This window comes from Petaurus breviceps, unplaced genomic scaffold (genome assembly GCF_028583685.1).
Source record: "Petaurus breviceps papuanus isolate PSGF00001 unplaced genomic scaffold, PetGlider_PUasm1.0 38, whole genome shotgun sequence".
In the NCBI taxonomy this organism is placed as follows: domain Eukaryota; kingdom Metazoa; phylum Chordata; class Mammalia; order Diprotodontia; family Petauridae; genus Petaurus; species Petaurus breviceps.
This window is the reverse complement of record NW_027186304.1, coordinates 85666539-85688850: the sequence shown is the minus strand read 5'-3', so window position 1 is coordinate 85688850 and position 22312 is coordinate 85666539. Positions and strand designations below refer to the sequence as shown.

Here is a 22312-nt window from a genome sequence, read left to right as displayed (position 1 = left end):
TGTGAGCTGGTATTAATCTTCTCACTTCCCAGTTTCTATTCAGTAAGTAATCTGTAGCAGATTGGTTCCATTTGTAAGCCAAGAAATTTAATGTGTGGCGGTTGATGTACAGGTTGTAATAGGTATACCAATAAAAAGAAATACTATAAAGTTTAAAATTGAAATTAGACTTCATGAAGAATTTATGTTGTCAGTTTCCTAAATAAAGCCTTGAAAGTCCTTTTTAGAACATGGAAAGGTTTGGGATTTAGAAGACTTGAATTTGCATCCTGTCTCAGACATAAATTATGCCACATAGGTGTGTCACTTAACCAGTGAACCTATATTCTCATTTAAAATGGGCAGGGTAATATGTTATGAAAGTGATTGCAGATCTTTAAGCACTATATAAATGTGAAGTTGTTCTCTATTTAATAATAATAATAATAATAATAATAATTCGTAGTATCATAGACTTAGAACTTGGACCTCAGAGGTCATCTGGTCTAACTCCCTCATTTTATAAATGAGGAAACTAAGGCTTAGTTAAGATCATTTTTTTTTTTTACTAAGTACCAGCATCCTAATGTTGCGTGTCCTTGTTTAATTTTGGATAGTGTACCTGTTGTTTTCTACGATTACATTTCAGATGTGCTATTTTAGCTATACTGAGTATGGTGTAGTGAAAGGACCCTGGATTTAGAAATTAGACTTCTGATTTGGCTTAAAATACTGGTTCTTGGGCATGAGCATTGAACTCTGAGCCTGAGTTTCATCTCAAATGAGGGTGCTGATTTCTAAGATGATTTCCAAGGACTTATCTTGCTCTAAATCCTTTGCTATTTATGATTATCATCAATTATCCCATTACTTTCCTTACTGCTTAACTGAGGGGGAAATGTCATTGTTCCCACTAATTCCATAATGCAAACTAATAAAAAAAAATACTCTTTTATAAAATGATAAAACTAGTCAAGTTGAAAAGAAAAAAAAGTTTCAAAATAGGGTTGAAGAGATGTGGGGAGCAGAGGGAAAGAAAGGTTAAAGAATTAGAAGAAAAGCTAAGAAAAAAGAAGGACTTCAATGGACAAAGGTAATATTTGAGAAATATGACCAAAAAGAGAAATCAAAAGCACTGTCTAAAGGTTTGGTTTAGATCCTGCTTTTATTTTCTCAGTCCTTTTCTTCTAAATTCTAGCCACATAGATACTACTTGCTGATTTAATAAAAACCACTTTGTCTTTCTGAGTAGGTGTGAGGGAAAAAAGAGGTGGGTGTAAACATAAGGAGAATAAGGATACTGTTCCCAAATGGAGACCTTTCATTTATAATTTAAGTGAATTCCATTTAGTATAGAGAGTAATGAATAGAATTTAAAAAATTCTTCTAGGAAATTGTCTTTAAAGGAAAAACTATTTTTAGTTGAATAAAAAAATAGCAGTATTATGACAGTGGATGGAGAGCTAGCCTGGAACTAGGAAGACTTACATTCAAGTCCTGTTTCTGCCACATAGTATCTTTGTGAGCCTGGACAAATTAAAGAACCTTTCAGTGCTCTAGGCAGCTCTCTCAGACTATAAATTGGCAGAGAAGGTGCCATCCTGTATTGGTAAAGGGAGTTGTCATCAGGAAGTTCCCTATGCTAATGAAACTACAAGTCCAGCCGCTGTCCCTTATGATAATGCTCAGGAGGGTTTTGAAAATGGTATGTTGTAAAAAGCATAGATCAGATTATTTATATATTCTCTTTTGTATGGTTGTTATACCTAACTTGGCACTGACTTACTGAAAGGTTTAAAGTCTATTACTTGGCATTATGTTATAAGTCAATATTTCTAGGTATAAATGGAGAATTTGCTTTGGATTTTGGTGTACTTTAGAATCATAAGTGTTAATGGAATTTTATTCTTTCTTAGGTCATGTTTACTGGTGACAATATTCCTGTACATCCTCATGTTTATAGCAATGGTCATATCTGTTTATCCATTCTAACAGAAGATTGGTCCCCAGCGCTCTCAGTGCAATCAGTTTGTCTTAGCATTATTAGCATGCTTTCCAGCTGCAAAGAAAAGGTAGGACTTTTCAGTATTATTCAAGATAATACCTCTGCTTTCAGATTAGGTAAATAACATATTTTAATATCTAATTAGCTTTTTAAAGAAGGAAATATGCTTTTGACTATAAAGTAAACTGTAGGGAATGTTGCTTTTCTATAGAGGAATAAATTAAAAATTCTTTATTTTTACTTTGCCAAACCTTTTGCTCCAAGTCAAAGGTTAAATGGATTAGAATGTTTTGTTTTAAACAGACTTTATGCTGGTGCTCTTGAATCATAATACTGAATTTTATTTCCTTAAAACATGCTTAGAAGAGCAAAGTGTATAGAAAGTTTCCAAAAAGTTATGCTGTATAGCTCCCCTCTCTCACCACTAATGGGGCAGTCAGACACTTTCTTTTCCTCTTCCTGCTCCCCCAAGCCCCTAGCTTCAGTTTGGTTCTCCCAACTCCTTCCCAGAATTCTTTATACTCTGAACCCACATTTTTTTTTTTTGGTGGGGATAAAGGGGAGTATGGAAGGATATGGAGAAGGTACATCCTCTTTGACCAGTAGCTACACAGATTATTTGAAGCCCCCTTTTCTCTATTTCTTCCCTCTTCTCAGCTTCCTATTTGACTTACTGGGAGAAAGTGGTAAAAGAAGTACTAAAGGAAGAATAAGTGGGCTGATTAAGAAATTACATATTGAATACCTTCTGAGTCAGCTCTAGGAATCCTAGATGTTCCCCCATCTCAGTTTTTTTGTGTTTCTAACTTAAACTTGTGTTTCTGCTTAAAGATAAGGGAACAATAGAATGTTCATTGATTTTTTTCCCCCCCCAGGCACACCCCACATGAATGGGGAGATTGCTGTTTTACACAAACATGCATACACACACATGCACACTCTCTTTTGTTTATATGAGAAAACAAATTTTAATTTTTTTTTTAAATTAAGAATAGGTTTTTGCATGTTCTCTAAATTGACGTCCCATACCACCTTTATCTTTAACGTTTTTTTCTCTTAAGTTCTTTAGATCATCTACTCTTTGGTCCTCTTTACCTGTATCCTTTGTTCTTTCTTGCCTCTTCTGGGACTTTAATCACACTCCTTGTAATCTGTCTTCTGCCATGGCCACTTAACTGAAATTATACTTTGAAAGGTCATTAATGACCTTTTTTCCCCCAGTTTTCATCCTTAATTTCACTGCAGCAGAATTGGCTATTACCTCTTTCTGGATATACATTCTTTCTTGACTTTAGGGATGCCAGACTTCCTTCTATAACTGTTCTTAATCTGCCCCATTGTTCTTTAAGGGTGAGTATTTCCCAGAATTCTGGCATTGGTCTCCTTTTCTTTATTGGTTGCTTAGCAGTCTCATTCACTCCCATGGATTCATCTCTCACTTATATATCAATGACTACAGAACTCTAACTTTAGTCTTTATGAGCTCCAGATCCTCCTCTCCTATGTTTATAGAATATAATCTATTTGGAGGTTTCAGTAATACACCATGTCCAAAATCAGCATGTTTCTCTCTCTTCCTCTTGTCATTATTTCTGTGAGTGGTATCACCCTGCTCTTGATTTTCTACATTTAAAACCTTGTTTTGTCTTGGGCTCTTTCTTCTTTCTTACCTCTTATATGTAATCAGTTTTGATTAGAGTCCTGCCTCCTCTTATCCATCCTGTTTATTGCCTCCACCTTGATAGAGCCCATTGTGATCAAGTGCCTTTACTCTAGCAATAACCTCCAAGATTCTTCCTGTTTCTTTTTTTCTTCCTTTTTCATAGAAGTTTCATTTGTTCAAAATCTTACATAGCTCTCTGGTGCCTTTGCATTAATTTTCACATTCCTTTGCCTGACCTTTAAAGTCCAGTGATCTTTTGATTGTATGATGTGGTACTATATAGCACCAGGGGCATCATGGTTACAGTCAGTAGAGCACTGACCTAGGAGTCAGAGACTTTGGTTCAAATCTTACCTCTTGTGCTTGCTACCTGTGTAATCTGGGACAAGTGATTTTTCACCTCATTGAACCTCACATGTCTCAGCTGTAAAATGGAGTAGGGGAGGGTTGGACTAGATAACTTTTGAGGTCCCTTTCATTGTACTTTCTCCCTTCCATATGAAGATAACATACATTGAAACCAGATGGGAATACTCTCTATCCTCTGGCCACCTCCTATACTCTCTTGCCTCTGTCCTTTTGTTCAGATTTTTTTTTTCCAGAATGTTTTCTATTACTCTCTTATGTATTGAATTCCTACTCATACTTTAAATTCTAATGCAAAGGCCATTTCTTCCACAAAGCCTTTCCTGATTTTCTCTTCTCTCCCATCCCTAACTCCTGCAATTGGAATGGCATTTTATTTCATTATCATTAATGTCAGCAGATATTTAAGATTTTGCTTAGTATGTGCCAATTACTGTGCTAAGTGTTGGGACATAAAGAAAGGCAAAAATACAGCCCCTGATGTCAAAGAGCTTATTATGTTCTAATAGGGGAGACAGCTGCAAACAACTAAACATATGCAAGATATATAGTGTTAGTGGGAGATAATTTCAGAGGGAAGGCACCAACAAGGGGAAGGGATGGAGATAGGGATAGAGGTGGCAGTGAGAAAGGCCTCTGGGAAGAAGATAGTATTTGAGGTAAGACTCAAAGGAAGGCAGGAAGTAGAGGTGAGGAGCAAGAACATCCCAGGCATGGAGGACAGACAGTGAAAAGAAAAGGAGTCAGGAGATAGTGCATTTGAGAAACATCAAGAAGGCCAGTGTCACTGGATCTCAGAGTATGTGGAAGACAAAGTGTAAGAAGACTGGAAAGATAGGATGGAACCGGGTTTGAAGGGCTTCAGAAACCAAACAGAGGATTCTGTATTTTTTTCTGGAGGTCACTGGAGTTCATTGAGTAAAGGGGTACCATGGTCTTACTTATTCTTTAGAAAGAGCAGTTTGGCAGATTGAATTGAGCAAGAAGAAATTTAAAAGCAAGGAGAACAATTAGGCTATTGATGTTGTCCTGGTGTAAAGTATAAAGGGCCTGTACTAGGGTGGTATCTTTATAAATGTAGAGAAGGAGCTGTATATGAGAGAGTTTATGAAGGCAGAAACAGTAAGATTAGGCAATACAGTGGATATGTGGTATGAGTACAAGTGAGTTGAGGAAGACATCTAGTTTTCTAGTTTAGGTGACTAGGAGTATAGTGGTGCTTTCAACAGTAGTAGGAAAGTTTGACAGAGGGGAGCGTTTGGGGGAAAGATGAGCTCTGTTTCGGGCACGTGATGCCAATGGGATGTGCAGTTTGAGATGTACAATAGGTGTGAGATTAGAGGTCAGGTTAGGGCTGGATAAATCTAATAATTGAATCCATGGGAACTAATGATATCACCAAGCAAGATAGAATAAAGGGAGAAGAAAAGTGGGCTCAGGACAATACTTTAGGGACATCCTTGGCTAGTGGGTATGACTTGGATGATACAACAGAAGAGATTGAGGACTGTTCAGACACAAAGGAGAGAACCAGAATATCCTAGGGAGATGGATAATATGAGAGATTGTAGAGGAGAAGGTGGTGTAGAAGAAAGATGAGGAATGAGAAGAGGCTTTTAGATTTGGCCATTAAAAGATCTTTGGTAAATTTGGAGAGAGAAGTTTCATTTGAATGAAAAGGTTGGAAGTGTGATTGCAGAGGTTTTGGAAGAGAATGAGAAGAAAGGAAGTGAAGATACCTGTAGTAGATGACTTTCTTGAGGAGTTTAGCCATAAAAAGAGAGAGTTATAGCTTATATGTAACTAGTGGGAATAGTCTGATCAAATGAAGGTAGTTTTTTTGTTTTGTTTTTTTGGGAATGATAAGGGGAAGACATTTGCATATGTCTATATATGTATATGTATAAAGCTGTATTTGTAGACAGTAGACAAATAGTCAATACATAGGAAGAGATAGAAGATTAAATAATAGAGTTAAGAATTCTCTGATGGAGAAGACAGGGTGGTATGGGACCAAAGATGTATGTGGAGGTGTTGGCAAGAATGACCACCTCTTTAGGTGAGACAGAGGTGAAACAGAATATAGTGGGGGAAGATATCTGAGTTATGTGAAATGAGAAGAGCCTCACTGTTTTTATTAAAGTATGAAGCAAAGTACCCCTCAGCCTAGAGGACAGAAAGAATGCTATGAGAGGCATGAAGAGGGATGAAAAGATTTGGAATAGCTGGCTTGGTGAATAGATAGTGAATTAATTAGGGAGATCTAAAACTCTTGCCTAGCTGCCGTGAGGGCCCAGTTGAAATTATGTAACATAAATTTGTAGTGGCCCCAGGTAGCCTGGTTTCATGATTTTTCCAGCACCATTCAGGAGTAAGTGTATATGATTGAGGCCACAGATTGTGGGAGTAATCCAAGGTTGAGATATTTACCAGGGCATGGTAAGCCATAAGGATAAAGGGTGCATTGGATTCTAGTTCAGAGTATGTTTGTACCTCTCCATTGTACTCATGTTTTGTAACTAGTTTATCTGTGCAATGTGTTATATGATCCTCAGGTCCAAGCTCCATGAAATTAGGTCTTATATCTTATCTACTCAGTACCTCAAAATAATACTTGACACATAGGACCGCAAGAGAATCACAGGATTTGAGTTGTAGGGGTTCAGGGACCATCTAGTCCAGCCTGTACCTAAGCTGAAATCCCCGGTATAGAATACCTGGCAGGTGGTAATCCAGCCATCATCAGAAAACCTCTAATGAGAAGGAGGCCATTATCTTTTGAGGCAGCACCTTCTAATTTTGAATAGCACTAATTGTTGGGAAGTTTTCCCCTTATATCAGACCTAAATTTATCCCTGTAACTTCCACGTATTGCCCCTCATTCTGCCCTCAGGGACTAAATAAAACAAGTCTAATTATTCTTCCATGTGACATTTGCAATACTTGAAGAAAGTTATCATGTTCTTCCCCACCAAGCCCTTTTGCCCCAACAACAAAAAGTCTTTTCAAGGTTGAACATCCCAAGTTCCTTCAGCTCATTCTGATATGGCAAAAACTTGAGGCCCTCTACCCACCTTGTGGCCCTCTTTATTATTAACCTTCTTAAAATGTGGTGTCCAGAATTGAACATAGTACTTCAGATTGTGGTCACAATACTGGTCAGTGCAAAGTAGATCAACTATCATCTTCATACCTGAACATTGTGTCCCTCTTAATGTAGCCCATGACATAGTTTATCCTGTGGCATTTTTTGAGTTTGCTACCCACTACAATCCTCTGATCTTTTTCTGACAATTTACTGGCTATCCTTACCTCCCTCATCTTATATACTTGCCAAGTTGAGAGTTGTGTTGTTGTTTTTTTTTTCCCTCTTCAAAATCCAGGCTAGTTCTTACCAGTTCCTTTTGGGTATATTCCATGCCTAGCCAGGATCCTGTTATTTTTTGGGGGGGGAGGTTCAAACCTGGAAATTTGGACATTATTTTTACAGTATCACTTTTTTTACTTTGGTATCTATCCTTAGTTACCCATTCTTATTTCCATCTTCTCTATATGTCATTTGAAAAACCTGCTGATTGGTAAGTTTCTTATGCACCCACATCCATCTTTTAAAGACCCTTTATCATCTCATTAGAATGCTTCTTGTATCTTTATAATTGTATTCTTGAGAAATTCCCAACCTTAACCTATTAAGCTGGATTCTCAATTTTTTTTTCTTTTTGGAGGGCAGTTGGGGTTAAGTGACTTGCCCAAGGTCACACAGCTAGATTTTGTGTTAAGTGGGAGGCCATATTTGAACTCAGGTCCTCTTGACTCCAGGGCTGGTGCTCTATTCACTGAGCCACCTAGCCACCCCTGATTCTCATTCTTCTTAGGCTGAGTTTTCATTTATGAGATCCTACATAATCTTTCTCCAAATTCTTTGAAATCTGCCTCTCCATCATAAGTTAATTGCAGCTTTGTTACAAATACTAAGATGAGGGGTCGTTTCTCACTAACGTTTCTAAAATCTTTACCCTACATTTCCTCCTTTTTTTGCTAACAATAAGATCCAGAATAGAATTACCTCTTTTTTTTCTTTTTCTTGCTTTTTTGGAGGGCAGTTGGGGTTAAGTAATTTGCCTAAGGTTACACGACTAGTTGTTTTTTGTGTGGGTGTTAAGTGTCTAAGGCCAGAACTGAACTCCAGGGCCGGTGCTTTACTCACTGCACTACCTAGTCGCCCAGAATTACCTCTTTTTAGTTTTTCTGCCTTTGGAAGGGTGAAATTATAATTAAGGCAAGTCATAAAATTATGTGCTTTACTTTTGGCAGATATCTAAATAATTGAAGTCCTCTATCATGTCTCTTTGCCAGGCCTGTGATCTGTTTGTTGAATTGCCCAACTGTATTTCTTTTTTTCAAATAATCAGTAGCATATTTTGATGCTTAAATATTTTCTTTCTACCTCTCTTGATCTTAATCCAAATGACTCTACAATGTTTCCCTCTCCAGTTCTGGATTTCTTAATGTGAGTATGTCTTCTAAAGGTACTCCACGTCTCTTCTTACCTGTCTTTTTTTCCTTTGGAATGAGTATACAGTCCCAGAGCCATATTCCAGGTATTGAATTTTATTGCTTATTAAACCACACTTCTACATTTCTATAAAGACATTTGAAAATATGGCTTTTATTAATGGCTTCTTTTTTAGATTTTACCTCTTGGAACTTTGGAGTATGTACAAAGCTATTTTCAGCTATTTTCTGTGTTATCTGGCCTACTTGTTAGACATGTTAATTATTTGCTTTCCCCTTCTGTTTCCAATGAAAAGTATTTTGATTGTATTTCCAAAATTCCAGACAAATATATTATTTCTTTACTTTTTTTAAATGTACTTTATCCCTAGCCTGGAGTCTGTCATTCCTTTGTTTTAGGCTGTTCTTAACCAACTTCCCTCCGAAATCTTCCTTTTTTCTTCTCCTTTCCTTGGTTCCAGTGAGCAGCAGTGATGAAAAATTACTTGCACCACCACCACCATACTCCCGCCATGATCTTTATTTAGTTTCTTGCGTAAGATTTTGTAATCTTTGGCAATGTTTTTTTAGGTTACTTCTCTTGGTATCATTTGTGCTCATGTGAAGCAACAGATACGACAGATTTCAGTAACTTCAGTCATATGCTGGCTGTATGTTCTAGGAAAGCAGGAGACCTGCCCTCCAACTCCAAGTAGTGATGGCAGATTAGGTGGCCTAGAATCAGGAAGACCTGAATTCAAATGTGGCCTCAGATACTTATTGACACTGTGATCTTGGGCAAGTCACTTAACCTCTGCCTCTGTTTCCTCAGCTGTAAAATGGGAGTGATAATAATAGCTCCTCCCTTGCAGAATTATTGTGAGGATCACATGAGATATTTATAAAGTGCTTAGCACAGTGCCTGACTTAATAAATCTTATTAATAAAAACAATAATCTGGGCACTTAATAAATCAATCCTCCTCTCCTCCCCTCTTCTCTCACCCTTGCTTTAGAGTCTACACCATTGGGTAGGCGGCATAACTATTTTGAGCACTTGCTTCTTCTCAAGGAATCTTCTTTAAGAACAGCCTCATTTGTTGATTAGTTCCAAATGTTTGCTGGTGGATCTTCTCTTGATGAATTCAAGATTCCTCTCAGCTTCTCCTTATCCTTTTCCTTTTTTTTCTTTTTTTTTAAGAGAGTACCTCATTCTCTCTAATAAGCTGGAGAGTGGAGGGTTCCTTGTACTCTTACTTTATCTTCTTAGAGGGTAGCCTGCATTTTGAACCACTTAGATTTGTTAAAATACAAACATCATACTTGTTACTGCAAAATTACTGCAAAATTCTTCCTGTCCTGCATTTTTACTAAAAGTGAATTCTTTAGTCTGTTTTCTTGTTACTAGTTCCTCCAGAAGAAGTGCTTTGATCAACTGCTTGTGTGAGTGCCTTAACTTTAGATGTCATTCTTCTTAACTCCTTAAGCACTTTGAATTTCCTTTCCCTTGTCGTGATAGCATCTTATTTATTTCTGCCTTACCAGCCACTTCTCTGTCTTTCTGCTCAAGTCCTTCAAATTCTCTTCATCTGCCCAAAGTCAGTCACTTGCCAACTTCACTTTTAAAGAGTTTTGCATTTGAAATGAATATATCCTATGTAAGATACCAGGTTTGCTAGTAGGAAATGATCAGCACATGCTGAGATGGTAGTTAACTATAAATAGTTTCCATAAAGTATAGGATTCTGAGTAGTAGAGAAGAGAGCAAGGAACAAAAATATCCTGATGAAAACGAGTCATCATTAAAATGAGGGGTTAGACTAGTTGATTTCTAAGGTCCCTTGAAGTTCTAATTTTCATGATCTAGTAAGCAGAAGGATTTAAAGCTAAAACAAATAATTATGGGACCATTTGAATGAAGGTCTTTGGGTCAAAGTCAAATTATTAGCTTGATAACTTAGTGAACAATAGGAAGCCATGGTAAATGTTTAATAGGTTGAAGTTCAAAAGCAAATTGTGGGCAAAATTTATATTGAAGAGGGAGCAACCTAAGTATGGAGAATGGGGACAGAACAGGAAAACCAAGTGAAATTTCAAAGGAAGAATAACATTGTTTTGGTGACTGTTACCTTTGATTTTTGCTCTCTTTTATCACTTTGGCAACTATAAATCTGGGGGAGTCAAATTCATTAACATGCCTGCTTTGTGCAAGGTACTATGCTAGATGTGAGTGATGGAAAAATAAATAGTGTATAATCCATTCCCTACAGTATTAATAAAGGAGATGACTATGTGCATAAGAACATAGTATAGTACAAATAGTGAATTTGGAGTCAGAGCTCAAGCATTACCTCCATTACTACCCAGGTAAGCTTGGGCTGGTAATCTAACCTCTATTATCCTTGGTTTCCACACCTGTAAAATGAGAGGATTGGACTATATGGACAAAGGACCCTTCTAGTTCTACCTCTATGATCCTGTGATTTTCTGAAAGAGGATATAGAAATCACAAGTGCTTGGAAGGAGGTCCAAACTAAGTATTGTGGAAGTTTTAAAGAAAGATTACTTTTAGTGGAAGGGTTAAAGAAAGCTTCACAACAAATAAGACATCTGAACTGGGCTTTAAGGATTTCAAAAGGTAGAAAGGGGAGCAGGGAAAGAGCATTCCAAGTAGAAGGGTGAAAGAGAGTATCAGCAAGGGCACAGAGTTGGCAAAAGGCAAGGGGCATTTCCTAGTTAAGGTGCCATAAAACATGCAAAGGGGCATAATGAGAGAGATCATTGAAGACGTAAGTTGGAGCCAGATTGAAGTGAAGAAAGTGCTTAAACTTCGCTCTTTAGGCAGTTAGAAATCAGTAGAATATTAACTTCTTGAAGGCAGAGATGGTTTAAGTTTTATGTTTGTATCCCCAACATTGGCACAGGACCTTGCTCATTGGATGTGCTTATTGATGAGTGCCAATTCATTTGAATTACAAGTAGGTAGGAGAGTGAAATAACCGGAGCTGTGTATCTTGGAAGGAGGTGGGCAGGACAGTGTGCAGGGAGAAAGAGACTTAAAGGCAGGGCATTTGGTTTGGGAGGCTGTTGCAGTAGTACCAAGTGAGAAGAATAAGAACTAGGACAGATATTGAGTGGTGGTAATGGTGAGAATGGTCATTAAAACAAGAAAGGAAACAGGAATGAAAGGATTTGGCAAATACTGATAAATGTGCGCAGAGAAAGAAAAGTCAGGTGATGCCAAGGTTAAACATACTGAATTGGGAAAACAGTAGTGTAATGAACAGAAATTAGGGATGATAGGAAGGACAGGTTTGAGGGGAAAGCAGTGGAGTTATGCTCATGTTGAACCTGAGATCTAGACTATAATTACTTAGTTGGAGGTATCCTGTGAGCAATTACAGATGTAAGACATTAAAGCTTGGAGGAAAAGTTGGACCTAGGGGAATTTAGGAGTCATTCAAATAAAGTTAACAGTTGAAGTCATGTGAGAAGATGAAATTATTAATAGAAAGGGGTCCAAGGCATAACCTTTGAAGATTTTTTTGAAGATGGAAAGGTTGAGAGAAGTGGAACAAGCAGTTAGCATTTATTAAGCACTTAAAGTGTTATAGACGCTAGTATACAGAGACAAAAACAAGAATCCCTACCCTGCTTGATGTTGAGGGAACAAAATAGGTATGCATATAAGCAAATATGAAAGATTTACCAAGTAATTTAGGGTGATAGTAGTAGCTGGGAGGATCACGAAGGGCATCTGGTGAGGAAGAGCACTGGAACCAAGCTTTTAAGGAAGCCAGGGATTGTAAGAGGAAGGGGAATTCTGTGACCTACAAAGTCATAGAGTTTGGAAGATTGTAATATACCTGGAATAGCAAGTGGGTCAGCTGGCCAATGTGGTGTGCATGAAGGAGGGAGTAGCATAGAGCAAGCCTAGGAAAAGAGGCAGGAACCAGACTGGGAAAAACCTGGAAAACCAAACAGAACGATTTTGATTTTGCTCTAGAGGGCGATAAGGAGCCTCTGGAGCTTTTGGAGTGGGGAAAGTGATATAGAAAGACCACTGTTGCCAAAACATCACTGGCAGCTGTGTGGGAGATGGATTCAAAAAGGGAGACATTTCAGTCAGGGAAGACTGTTGGAGATGATGAAGGCCTGAATTAGAGTATTGGCCACGTGAGTAGGAAGAATTGAATGGGAGAGAGATTGGAGAGAGAGAATTTAAGAGGCTTAGCTACTAATTGGCTGTAAGAGATGAGGTAAAAGGAAGTCAAGGGGATCTCCAAGGTTTCAAACTTAGGTATCTCTGTAAGAATAGTGAAATGCTCCCAATAGAAATAGAGTAGTTAGTAAGAGGAATGGGTTTAGGGGAAAAAGATAATGAGTTATGTTTCAGATATGTTGGATTTGAGGTACCTGTGGGACAACTTATTAGAAATGCCCAATAGGCATTTGGTTACATTGACTCAGAAGTGCTACTGGGACTTCAGAGTCAGGGCTATAATATGTTAATTTTCAGACCTCAAATGAGAAATCATCATTGCCATTAAAAACTAGAAAACTATGACCTATAACTCATCCATTTTTCTCCAGTCCTTGTTATCTTCCTCAGCATTCATTTCATTTGATCATCTGACACTCACCAAAATTAATCTTTCCTACTTGCTTCCTTGGTATGACATATGCTAATAAAAGCTTATTTTGTGTGTTTTTTAAAAACCAAAATAATCTTTTCATGCCCTGGCATGGACAGCTGATTAAGAGTTCAATAACATCCAGCTTAATTGGAGATCAAGTTTCTGGCAGCATCAGACTTCTGGATGGTGGCCCCAAACCAAGTAAAGCAATAAGGCTTTTGAGCATTCAAATACCAGTGCAAGTTCCGGAACTAAGGCACTTTGTTCTTTAGGAGACTCAATAGGCCTTTTAACTCAAAGCCTTATTTACCATCATTTAATACAGAATTATCAGGAAGATTGATTTTCTGATTTCCATCTCCTTCCTTAGCAAATTGAAAGCACTTAAACTAGGAGGAGTTTGGGTCGAAGGAAGGAAGGAAGGATTATTATTAATAATTCTATTAGGGGAAGGCTCCATAATAATGGATAGTAAAAGAAGAAAAGAAAGAAGAAAAACTAAAGAGGAGGCAGAACTGGTGTATTCAACCCAGGATGTAATTAATGAATGTTCATAATGGCTGAGTCATTCAAAGAAGGCTAAATCTTCTCTTCTAAGTCTAGGAAATGTGGATTATATAAGGATTACCATAACAATGATCAAAATGTTGATACTTTAAAAGGTATAGTTCTTTAACATAAAGTAGTTTTCTGTAAAACTATGCTTACCTGAATAACAACTTGAATATGAAGAGTCAATTTCATTCTGAAATATTTTCAGGTTCTAAGTTCCATTCTTAATTTTTAAGTGATTATCTTGAATGATAGCCAATTACACAGTTAACTTAATATTATTGAATAAGTCATTTAACCTTTGCTTTAGTTTCCTCGTTTTCAAAGTTAGGGCAGATATTTTACCTATCTATTATTATTCACAATCCTACACTTGAAGATTATTTGTCCTAAGTATCAAAGGAGATATATGTGAGAGTGCTTTAAAAGTAATAAAGCATACTGTGCTAATTCAGAGAGTGAGAATATTTCTTCTCTTTACTATTTTTACTTCCATATAGTTTTGTGAATGTAACATATTTCCCAAGTGTGTTTTCCCATTTCTTTATTGATGCTACACAGAGCTGCCATCACACATGTATACATATATATGTCCCCTTATTAGTTTAGAGAAATTGATTTGGTAGGTGGGGGAATATATTAATATTCAGTGATTAAATTAAGGGTATGAGATATTGCTATGAAAGGCAGAAGAGGAAGAAGAACATTCTCCCAAACTGCCATTATTGCTTATAAATGCCATTTCCCAGAGCCTTGTAACTATGGCCTTGAACTTGGGCATAATTCTTCTGGTCAGTGTTAGGTTTTTCATTTTTACTTCTTCTTTAATTGCTCTTACATTCACTATTTCTCTTGTAACTTTTTGGGCTTTGCCAATTTTCCCCTAATCTCAGGAGATGTGACAGTTACCTAATGCCTCTGGTTTGCCATTTGGGGTTTTTTGTTTTTCATATGGAAATTCCAGCATAGATAATTTTTTCCCTTTTACTCTTTACCATGAGCTACTTCCCACTTATATATAGAATATTACAGTATGGAAGCTTTGATGTCTTATGACATGTTGTTGATAGCATTACATCGTAGTACCACATTGATTTAAGTGGTTCTCAAATTTCCCAAATTCTTTGGGTGATTGGGTGTTTAGTAAATTGTATCTTTAAAGGCATTAATTGCATTAAGTCATTTAAAAAATTAAAATGAAATCAGTTCTTTACAAAGGGGCCATAAGGAATTATAGCAATCTTTGTTTTCTTCCTTCATAGATGAACATGTGTGTGTGTGAGTGTGTGTGTTTACATGCCCACATAAATGGTTAAAATCTGATTCTTCCTTCTATATTGGTTCTTCTTTAGTGAGTCTCTGTCTCTTCTCTATCCACAGAACACATGTAACAATTTGTGACATATTATAATTTATAAAAATTATAATTTACTAATAGTATAATTTCCCCAAATATAAAGCTTTCTGTTCTTTTTGCTATATCATTGATATCATATATAGATACATATTGATTTCATGTCCATTTTCTAAACATTATGTACACAGATTTACATAACTAAGGATTATTCAGAATATTTCACTTAATTTTTTAAAGCTATTTAATCCATTTAAACTTTCTGGTTTCAGAGGCGGCCACCAGATAATTCTTTCTATGTAAGAACATGTAACAAGAATCCAAAGAAAACAAAATGGTGGTATCATGGTAAGTATTCAATTTGAAATGACTTTTTAAAAAAAAGTAACATTTCAAGAAGAGAATTATATTGCATACAGTCAAATTAGTGGGAAGGGACTTATGGTTTGAAATCCTTGTTCCAATGACTTCTAATGAATTCTTTTCGCAATTTTAATTGTTTCCTTTTTGCATGTTGGGGGTAAAAAAGCTTTCGGTTCCAATCGGTGAGCAAAAATAGATAACTATTATCCAAAGGAACTGAGTTAGGGCAGTGGCTGGAGCACTGGACCTGGATTCAGGAAGACCTCGTCTCTGAAATGGAGATGATAAACAGCATCTACTTCCTGGAGTTATGAGGCTCGAATTAGATAATATTTATATAGCACTTTCAGACTTTTAAAATGCTAGCTACTATGAACAAATAAGATGTTAATATTTTGCTCATTTGTCATATGCATAAAAATAAAAGAAATCTCACTGTAAATTTTCAGCTCATATTAGAAAATGTTGGTGGGAAAAATTGCTTTAATTTTTTTTTTTTTTTGCCTTTTGGAGGGCAGTTGGGGTTAAGTAACTTGCCGAAAGTTACATGGCTAGTTTTTTTGTGTGGGTGTTAAGTGTCTGAGGCCGGAACTGAAATCGGGTCCTCCTGACTCCAGGGCCTGCACTTTACTCACTGTGCCACCTAGCCACCCCTGAAAATTGCTTTTAGAAATGAGACTAATTCTTTTTAGTTTAAGTATTGATGCTGTATGTTTTTATTTGGTCTAAAGTAGATAATTTTAGCAGGAAAAAACTAAATCAATTTATGGTAACTTACTAAATATAAGCTTTCTTTATCCTACTGCTTCCCTCAAGAATTGATGTTTAGGTGTTGTACCTTTTAAATTATTTCTAATTTCCATAACTCTTAAGTATTTCTTCATTCTTTTTCTCTTGTTCAGGTTGATAGGATTGTATTAATGTTTGATTTTTTTTCTGTCTTATTTATTTCTAGAAACTTATTTGTATCTAATATATGATAATCTATTTAAAATCTAATAATGACTTTGTATAGTATCAGTCTTTCTTGTAGTTATGGTTTCTTTCATAGTACAGTCTTCTTTACTAAGCTAAAAAGCATTGGAGAGTCTAGAATAAAAGTATTGACACAACTGTTTTATTTAAAAATCTGTTAAACCGAGTGGAAACTTTTTGCCCAATGGATATGCCTAGATGAATGAGTCATGATTTTGTCAGAAGTAATAATATACTCATTTCTATTGCATTATAAGGTTCACTAAACATTTTCCTCCCAGCTCTGTGAGTTAAGTGGTTCAGATGTTATCCCCATTTTGTGGATGAGTAAACAGTTTCTGAAGGGAAAGATAAGTGGCACCAAGAAAAGAACCCCATGGCTTTTCTCTTTCAATATATTTGAAAAAAGCTTTTGAGGATGACCTTTGTGTCTGTTCACTGTCCTTCATAGATCCATTTCATATTACATTAAAATGTCTCTTAGCTGGGCAGTAGTTAACTACCTATTTTGGAGGAGAGAGTACTAATGGCATTGTTGTTAAGATAAACTTCCATCATTTGTTGTTTTTGAGAAACAGTACAGTTTCATAGAGCCAACCTATCCTGTATAACTCCCTTGGGCCATGGACTCTTTAATATTAATGTTTGCCTCAAAAAGAGAATCTCTTCATTTGGGATTAGACTTTGTTATTTTTCAGTCTTTTTCACTTGTGTCTGACTCTTGGTGACCCCACTTGGAACACTCCAGTGGCTTGCCATTTCCTTTTCCCACTCATTTTCAGATGAGGAAACTGAGGCAAATAGGGTTAAGTGACTTGCCCAGGGTCACACAGCTATTACGTGCCTGAGGCCAGCTTTGAACTCAAGAAAAGGAGTCATTTTGATTCCAGACTCATGGATTACACTTAACCTAGGCCAAATAAGGTTTCATTGCTGCTTGAGTAAGTTTTTATGTTCTTCTCCCAGGGGGTTTCAGTTTCTACTTTAAAAAACCTGACTCAGAGATCAGTCTTTCTCCTGTGGTACCATTTTAGTACTGTAACTTCTATAGTGCATTAGTTAACCACAACTAGTGCTCAAATTTTTTTGACATTTTGGTGTAAAAATTATTATTATAATTATTATTTTTTTTTTTTTGCCTTTTGTAGGGTAGTTGGGGTTAAGTAACTTGCCCAAGGGTACATGGCTAGTTTTTTTGTGTGGGTGTTAAGTGTGTGAGGCCGGAACCGAACTTGGGTCCTCCTGACTTTGGGGCCGGTACTTTACTCACTTGCGCCATCTAGCCACCCTGGTGTAAAAATTATATAAAGATATAATAACTACAAGGATATTGAGGTGGTATGAAAGTTATGCCTGCTTGTCCAGATTTTATTCTTTCCTATTTAGAAAGTAATTGTTGGGGCAGCTAGGTGGCACAGTGGATAGAACATTGGCCCTAGAGTAAGGAGGACCTGAGTGCAAATATAACCTCAGACACTTACTAGCTGTGTGACCCTGGGCAAGTCACTTAAATCTGAATGCGCCCCCTGCCTCCCCCCCCCAAAAGGTAATTGTTGATGTTTATCTGAAAGCTCTTTATATTTTACTCTTAGCCAGCTATGTTTAGTCTTACTCTGCTTATGATCATAGAACTACAGAATTGAAAGGGGATCTCAAAGGTAATCTTGTCTAGCTTATAGGGAAACACAGATGTTAGCTATCATTAAGTTCTGACATCCCTGAACAGTTTGTCCAGTGTCTGAAAATTTTCAGTGGCAAAAAACTTGCTCCTTTTAGGGCCATCTATATGATCTTTGTGCACCTCTGGTAAGTTCTTTCTTATACTGAGCCAAAAAAAAGCATCCTTCATAAAACCTTCTCTTTAGGCTAAAGAGTCATGATTCCTTTAATAGATTTTTTTATACCATAACACACTGCTTTCCACCTGCTCCAGATTATTAATGCCTCTTATTAAATAGGGTGTCCAGTACTGTATACACTGTTCTAGATGTGGTCTGACCAGGGCAGAGTACAGTGAGACTGTCATAATAGTTTATTTGGCATTTATTTAACACTACAATTCATTTTAAGGTTTACAAAGCATTATCCTTTTAGTAATCCTTGCTGTGGACATTATGCTTTTTTTTTTTTTTTTGGCTTTTTGGAGGGGGAAAATCAGGGCAATTGGGGTTGACTTGGCCAAGGTCACAGCTGGTAAGTGTATCAAATGTCTGAGGCTGGATTTGAACTCAGGTCCTCCTGACCCCAGGGCCAGTGCTGTATTCACTGCGCCACCTAGCCGCCCCGACGTTATACTTTTCTTGAGGCAGATGAAGACTACATTAGCTGCTTTGACTGCTTTGACTCTCATTGAGCTTTTAGTTTCGCAAACCCCTTAGATTATTTTTCATGCAACTTTCTTTTCAGGCACCTTTTCCCCTTCCTTTGTGTAGTTCTTTGAAACTGATGTGTAGGACTTAACATTTTATGCTTGTAAATTCTTTAATCTTTTAGTCCAAGGGATGGCTAGGTGGCGCAGTGAGTAAAGCGCCAGCCCCGGAGTCAGGAGGACCTGAGTTTGGTTCCGGCCTCACACACTTAACACCCACACAAAAAAACTAGCCATGTAACCTTGGGCAAGTTACTTAACCCCAATTGCCCTCCAAAAGGCAAAAAAAACCTTTCAGTCCATCTTTTGAATCCTGATTCCATCAGTCATTTGTCATGTGTTATTTTTAAAGTGACATAAAATGCCATTAATTTCTTTCTGCTTTTCTTTTTTTCCCGTTTTTTTAATCTTAGTTTTCAATATTCATTTCCACAAGATTTTGAGTTCCAAATTTTTCCCCCTTTCCTCCCCCCATCCCATGAGAGTGTGCATTCTAATTACCCCTTCCCCCAATCTTCCCTTCCTTCTGTCACACACACACCCTCCCCCCTCCTTTTCTTATCCTCCTCCCCTTCAATTTTCCTGTAGGGTAAGCTGGATTTTTATACCCCATTTTGCCTGCATATCTTATTTCCCAGTTGCATGTAAAAATAATTTTTAACATTGATTTTTTTAAACTTTGAGTTCTAGGGGTGGCTAGGTGGCGCAGTGAGTAAAGCGCTGGCCCGGGAGTTGGGAGGACCTGAGTTCTGTTCTGGCCTCAGACACTTAACACCCACACACACAAAAAAACCTAGCCTTGTAACCTTGGGCAAGTTACTTAACCCCAATTGCCCTCCAAAAGGCAAAAAAAACACCCTTTGAGTTCTAAATTCTCTCCCTTCTTCCCTTCCCTACCCTCATTGAGAGGGCAAACAATTCCATATAGGTTGTATATGTATATATGTACATATAGTCATGCAAAACACTTCCATAATAGTCATGTTAAGAAAGATTAACTATTTCTCCCTCACCCTATCCCGACCCCCCCATTTATTCTGTTCTCTCATTTGACTCTGTCCCTCCTCAAAAGTATTTGCTTCTGATTACCCCCTCCCCCGACCTTCTCTTCCTTCTATTACCCCCTCCCTCCTTCTCCCCTATTTACTGTAGAGTAAGAGAGATTTCCATACGTAATTGAATGGGTATATTATTACCTCCTTAAGCCAGATCTAATGAGAGTAAGGTTCATTTATTCCATCTTTCCTCCCCCCACTTCCCCTCCACTGTAAAAGCTTTTTGTGCCTCTTTAATGTTGAGTTAATTTGCCCCATTCTAACTTCTCTTTCTCTTCTTTTCTCAGGACATTCCTTTATCACCCCTTGATTTTATTTTTTAGATATCATCCCTTCATCTTCAGCTCACTCTGTGCCCTCTCTATATGTATATTCCCTCCAACCACCCTAATACTGAAAAAAGACTTATGAGTTACAATTATCATTTCTCCATGTAGGAATGTAAACAGGTCAACTTTAATAAGTCCTTTATGATTTCTCTTTCTTAATTACCTTTTCATGCTTCTCTTGAGTCTTATATTTGAAAGTCAATTTTTCTTTGTAGCTCTGGCTTCTCAAGAATGCAATAAATTCCTCTACATCGTTGAATGACAATTTTTCCCACTTATCGATTGCATTCAGTTTTGTTGGGTTGGTGATTCTTGGTTTAATCCTAGCTCCTTGACCTCTGGAATATCATATTCTAAGCCCTCTGATCCCTTAATGTAGAGGCTGCTAAATTTTGTGTTATCATAATTGTGTTTTCACAATACTTGAATTGCTTCTGACTGCTTGCAATATTTTCTCCTTAACCTGGGAGCTCTGAAATTTGGCCATAACATTCCTGGAAGTTTTCTTTTTGGGATCTCTTTCAGGAGGTGATCGGTAGATTCTTTCAATTTCTATTTTACCCTCTGGTTCTAGAATATTAGGGCAGTTATCCTAGATAAATTATTTTCTTTTAAATGTAATTTAACTTAATTAAAAAAAATTTTAGTTTACATCATTCATTTCCACAAGATTTTAAGTTACAAATTTTCTCCCCCTTTTTCCCCTACCCACCACCCCAAAACATCAATCCCACTGAATATCCCCTCCCCCAGTCTGCTCTCTCCCATATCTTCCTCCACCCCCCTCTGACTTTCCAGCAGGGTATGGTGGATCTCTGTGCCCCAGTGCCTGTATATCTTATTCTCAGTTTAATGTAAAATAATAATAATTATATATGTATGTGTGTGTGTATATATATAAACCTTTGAATTCCAGATTCTTTTCCTACCTCCCTTGTCACCCACCCTTACTGGGAAGATAAGCAATTCAATATAGGTTGTACATGTGTAGCTATGCAAAACATTTCCATAGTGGATATATTGTGAAAGACTGACTGTGTTTCCCTCCATCCTATCCCACCCCCCACTTGTTCTATTCTCTATTTTGATCATGTCCCCTTTTTTTTTCCCTTTTGGAGGGCAATTGGGGTTAAGTAACTTGCCCAAGGTTACATGGCTAGTGTGTGTGGGTGTTAAGTGTCTGAAGCTGGAACCGAACTTGGGTCCTCCTGACTCCGGGGCCAGCACTTTACTCACTGTGCCACCTAGCTGCCCCATTCCTGTCCCTTTTTCAAAAGTGAGTGCTTCCAACTTCCCTCCCCGCCCCCAGCCTGCCCTCCCTTCCATCATCCCCCCTCTCATCCCCTTCCCCACTACTCTCCTGTAGGGTGAGATACCCTATTTAGTGTGTATGCTATTCCCTCCCTAAGCCAAATTCAGTAAGAGTAAGGTTGACTCATTCCCTTTTGCCTTCCTGTTCTTCCCCTCCATTGTACCAGTTTTCCCTTGTCTCTTCTATATGAGATAATTTACCCCATTCTATCTCTCCCCATTTCCTCTCATTATATTCCTCTCACCTCTTAATTTCATCTTTCAAGTATTATCCCTTCCTATTCAGCTGGTCCTGTGCTCTCTGTCTATGTATACCTGTATGCATATATACACATGATCACATATGTATTCATATACCCTCCTATATAGACATATGTTATGTATACATAAAAAATATATATATACACACACATTTCCCTTCAACTATTTTCATACTGAGAAAAGTTTCATAAGTTATAATTATCATTTTTCCATGTAGGAATGTAAATAGTTCAACTTTGATAAGTTCCTTATGATTTCTTTTCCCTGTTTACCTTCTCATGCTTGTCTTGCTTCTTGTATCTGAATGTCAAATTTTCTATTCAACTCTGGTTTTTTCAACAAGAATGCTCGAAAATCCTCTATTCCACTGAATGACTATATTTTCCCCTGAAACATGATATTCATTTTCGCTGGGTAGGTGATTCTTGGTTTTTAAGGCATTCTTCTCCTCATTGGCTTTTTGAGCCTCTTTTGCCATTTGAGTTAGTCTGTTCTTTTTTTTTTTAAAGCATTCGGGGTTAAGTAACTTGCTCAAGGTTACATGGCCAGTTATTTTTGTGTGGGTGCCAAGTATCTGAGGCCAGAACCAATCCCAGGTCTC

At 37.3% G+C, this 22312-nt stretch overlaps 1 protein-coding gene across 1 annotated transcript in view; it reads left to right on the top strand.

Annotated features, from left to right (window-relative positions):
• UBE2W (ubiquitin conjugating enzyme E2 W) overlaps positions 1–22312 on the top strand; it is an 89512-nt gene that overhangs the window by 53644 nt on the left and 13556 nt on the right. The window contains exons 5-6 of the mRNA XM_069100131.1: positions 1896–2051; positions 15322–15397. Coding sequence (XP_068956232.1) covers positions 1896–2051; positions 15322–15397 — 232 coding nt within the window. The remainder of the gene's footprint in view (positions 1–1895; positions 2052–15321; positions 15398–22312) is intronic.